The sequence below is a fragment of the Taurulus bubalis genome, assembly GCF_910589615.1.
Source record: "Taurulus bubalis genome assembly, chromosome: 3".
In the NCBI taxonomy this organism is placed as follows: Eukaryota; Metazoa; Chordata; class Actinopteri; order Perciformes; family Cottidae; genus Taurulus; species Taurulus bubalis.
The window spans coordinates 40,039,961-40,042,780 of record NC_136591.1 but is presented as its reverse complement, the minus strand read 5'-3'; the positions used below and the strand labels follow the sequence as shown (position 1 = coordinate 40,042,780).

General features: G+C 46.3%; 1 protein-coding gene across 1 annotated transcript in view; it reads left to right on the top strand.

Moving 5' to 3' along the window:
- Positions 1–2,069, top strand: part of LOC306734495 (palmitoyltransferase ZDHHC3-like) — a gene marked incomplete at both ends in the record, with an annotated part of 9,344 nt that extends 7,275 nt beyond the window's left edge. The window contains 4 exons of the mRNA XM_079215852.1: positions 804–924; positions 1,032–1,104; positions 1,221–1,389; positions 1,978–2,069. Of these exons, the coding sequence (XP_079071978.1) occupies positions 804–924; positions 1,032–1,104; positions 1,221–1,389; positions 1,978–2,069 (455 nt within the window). The remainder of the gene's footprint in view (positions 1–803; positions 925–1,031; positions 1,105–1,220; positions 1,390–1,977) is intronic.
- Between the last annotated feature and the right edge of the window lie 751 nt (positions 2,070–2,820).

Below are 2,820 nucleotides of genomic sequence, written 5' to 3'. Positions count from 1 at the left end.
GACGGATCGGTGCGGCTGCAGCAATAAAACAGGCGCTGTACCGGTCCGTCCTGGTGAAGAGGGAGCTGAGCCGGAAGGCGAAGCTCTCTATTTACTGGTCGGTCTATGTTCCAACCCTCACCTATGGTCACGAACTCTGGGTCGTGACCGAAAGAACGAGATCTCGAATACAAGCGGCCGAAATGAGCTTCCTCCGCAGGGTGGCCGGGCTCACCCTTAGAGATAGGGTAAGGAGCTCGGACATCAGGAGGGAGCTTGGAGTCGAGTCGCTGCTCCTTCGTGTCGAAAGGAGTCAGCTGAGGTGGTTCGGGCATCTAGTCAGGATGCCTCCTGGACGCCTCCCATTAGAGGTTTTCCAGGCACGTCCAACTGGTAGGAGACCCCGGGGAAGACCGAGGACACGCTGGAGGGATTATATCTCCCGGCTGGCCTTGGAACGCCTTGGGATCCCCCAGAATGAGCTGGAAAGTGTTGCGGGTGAGAGGGAAGCCTGGGTCGGCCTGCTGAACCTGCTGCCACCGCGACCCGACCCCGGATAAGCGTCTGATAATGGATGGATGGATGGATATATATATATATATATATATATATATATATATATATATATATATATACATATATACATATATACACACACACACACACGTATACATAAGTGCGCGCACACACACCTTTCGTCCACAAGGCCCTCCAGAGTCAACACTAGAGTAAAGTCCCGGCAGTAGCTTGAAGGATCCTCTTCCAGGAGGTGATGCTCCCGGTCCTGTGAGTGAGTGAGTGCGTCTGTCCATCTGTCCCTGCAGGCTTGGCCTGCCTGTACTCCATGGGGCTGGTGGTGGCGTCCTGGGTGTGGCGCATACGGAACGAGAGAGAGGGCGACGCGGAGAAAGAAGCACAGGAGACGCCCAGCAAGCACCTGATCGTGTGAGTTTGTGTGTGTAAACCGTCCGTCAGTGTTTCAGTCGGTTGTTCAGTCCGTCGGTGATTCTGATTGGTCCGCTCGTTGAGTCTGTTACTTCCTCCCCTCGCAGCGCCCACTACATCATCCTCCTGGTGGAGTCGGTGTTGTTTGGCGTGTTCGTCATGGTCATCGTCTACGATCAGGTACACGCAAACAGCAGTACTGTATATATATATATATATATATATATATATATATATATATATATATATATATAAAATGTTTATATAGTGTTCTGAAACGTATCTCTTGCCTCCAGTTGGTCTCCATAATCACAGACGAGACTCCCATCGAGCAGATGAAGAACAGACTGATGATCAAGGACAGAGGCTCTTCGTCTTCATCATCCTCCTCCTCCCAGCTGCCTCACCCGCCCACACACACCCGCAAGCCCAAGCTCGCTTTGCTGCGCGAGGTTTTCGGAAGAGGTGTGTTTGTGTTCGTCGTTTAATATTTAAACCTGTCGTCAGAATAAAGAAAATAAATCATCATCAAAAATCTGGTGGATGAAACATTAACATGCTACATTTTACTCATTTAGAGGCTTGATAGTTGGCTTGCTAGTTATCTTGATAGTGAGCTTGCTAGTTTGCTATGCAGTTAGCTTGCTAGTTATCTTGCTAGTTATCTAAATAGTTAGCTAGATAGTTATCTTGCCAGTTAGCTAGATAGTTAGCTTGATATTTAGCTAGATAGTTGTCTTGCGAGTTAGCTAAATAGTTAGCTTGATACTTAGCTTGCTAAGTCCACCATGATTTCATGCTACAGTTGCGAAACATAAAAGCGGGGTAACGTAGCTGGACTTCACTGTTTTCAACGTACAGTTCATAATGGCTGTTACCTTTTCAATACGCCAATGCTAATCAAATACTTTGCACTAAAATGAATCCATCAACAACACGACTAAACATGTTTTTCGGCTGAAAGAAAATGGATTGGGGTTTTAGTTGCTCTTTAAAGAATATTGGTTCATTTCAGATCTAAAATAGTCGTTCCCTCTGTTTTAATCTCCCCAGGTTCGGTCTTCTGTTGGCTTCTCCCCCTCCACTCCAGCCCTGCGTCGGTTGGCGGCATCTCCTACTCGGCCCTGCCCGACTACGACGTCTGATCTCTGCACCTGTGAGAGTGCCGGAGGGCGAGGAAAGGTTTTGTGTGTGTGTGTGAATGATTGAATGAGTGAGTGAATGGAATGTGTGACTTTATCCCCCGGGACCTGAAAGAGTTCAGCCTCAGACGCCAGACTCTTGGAATTTCTTTCCCGTCACGATGGAAGAACTCCGACGATCCGATCTGTCAACTACCAGCCTTTTTTGATTATTGCGTTAGCATGTCGGGGTTTGACCGGTATGGGTTTGACCAGGCGGATTTATTTTTCACCAAAGCTGCTGGTATTTGATGTATTAATCTGCTTAAGTCTGTTTCTTTTTCATGTCCACAAATTGCAAACATCCAGTGCCAGATTTAATAAGAAAAATGGGTGCACCAAAAAACTATTATTAAATAGTCAAACTCATGATGAGTCAAACAGCAGAATCAGAGATATCGTCAAACCTTTTGTGATTTTTCTGATGTTAGCGGAAAATATGCATTATAATGGAGTCTTATACACATGATGCAAACATTCTTTATGTATAAATATGAGGTACGGGGATTTCTACGTCACTAAGACCGGGGTTTTTAAAATGCCGTGTTTGAAGGAGCCGACTTCTGGTCAGTATTTAGGCAAACAGAAGAGTTAGAACACAAACTTCCCCTTGTACTTGAACAAGCATCAGCCTCTTGAACAAAAAGCTACTAAAGGAGGTCAGGTAGGTCGACTTCCTGTTTCATCACAGTGTTATTACACCCTGAACCCCTGA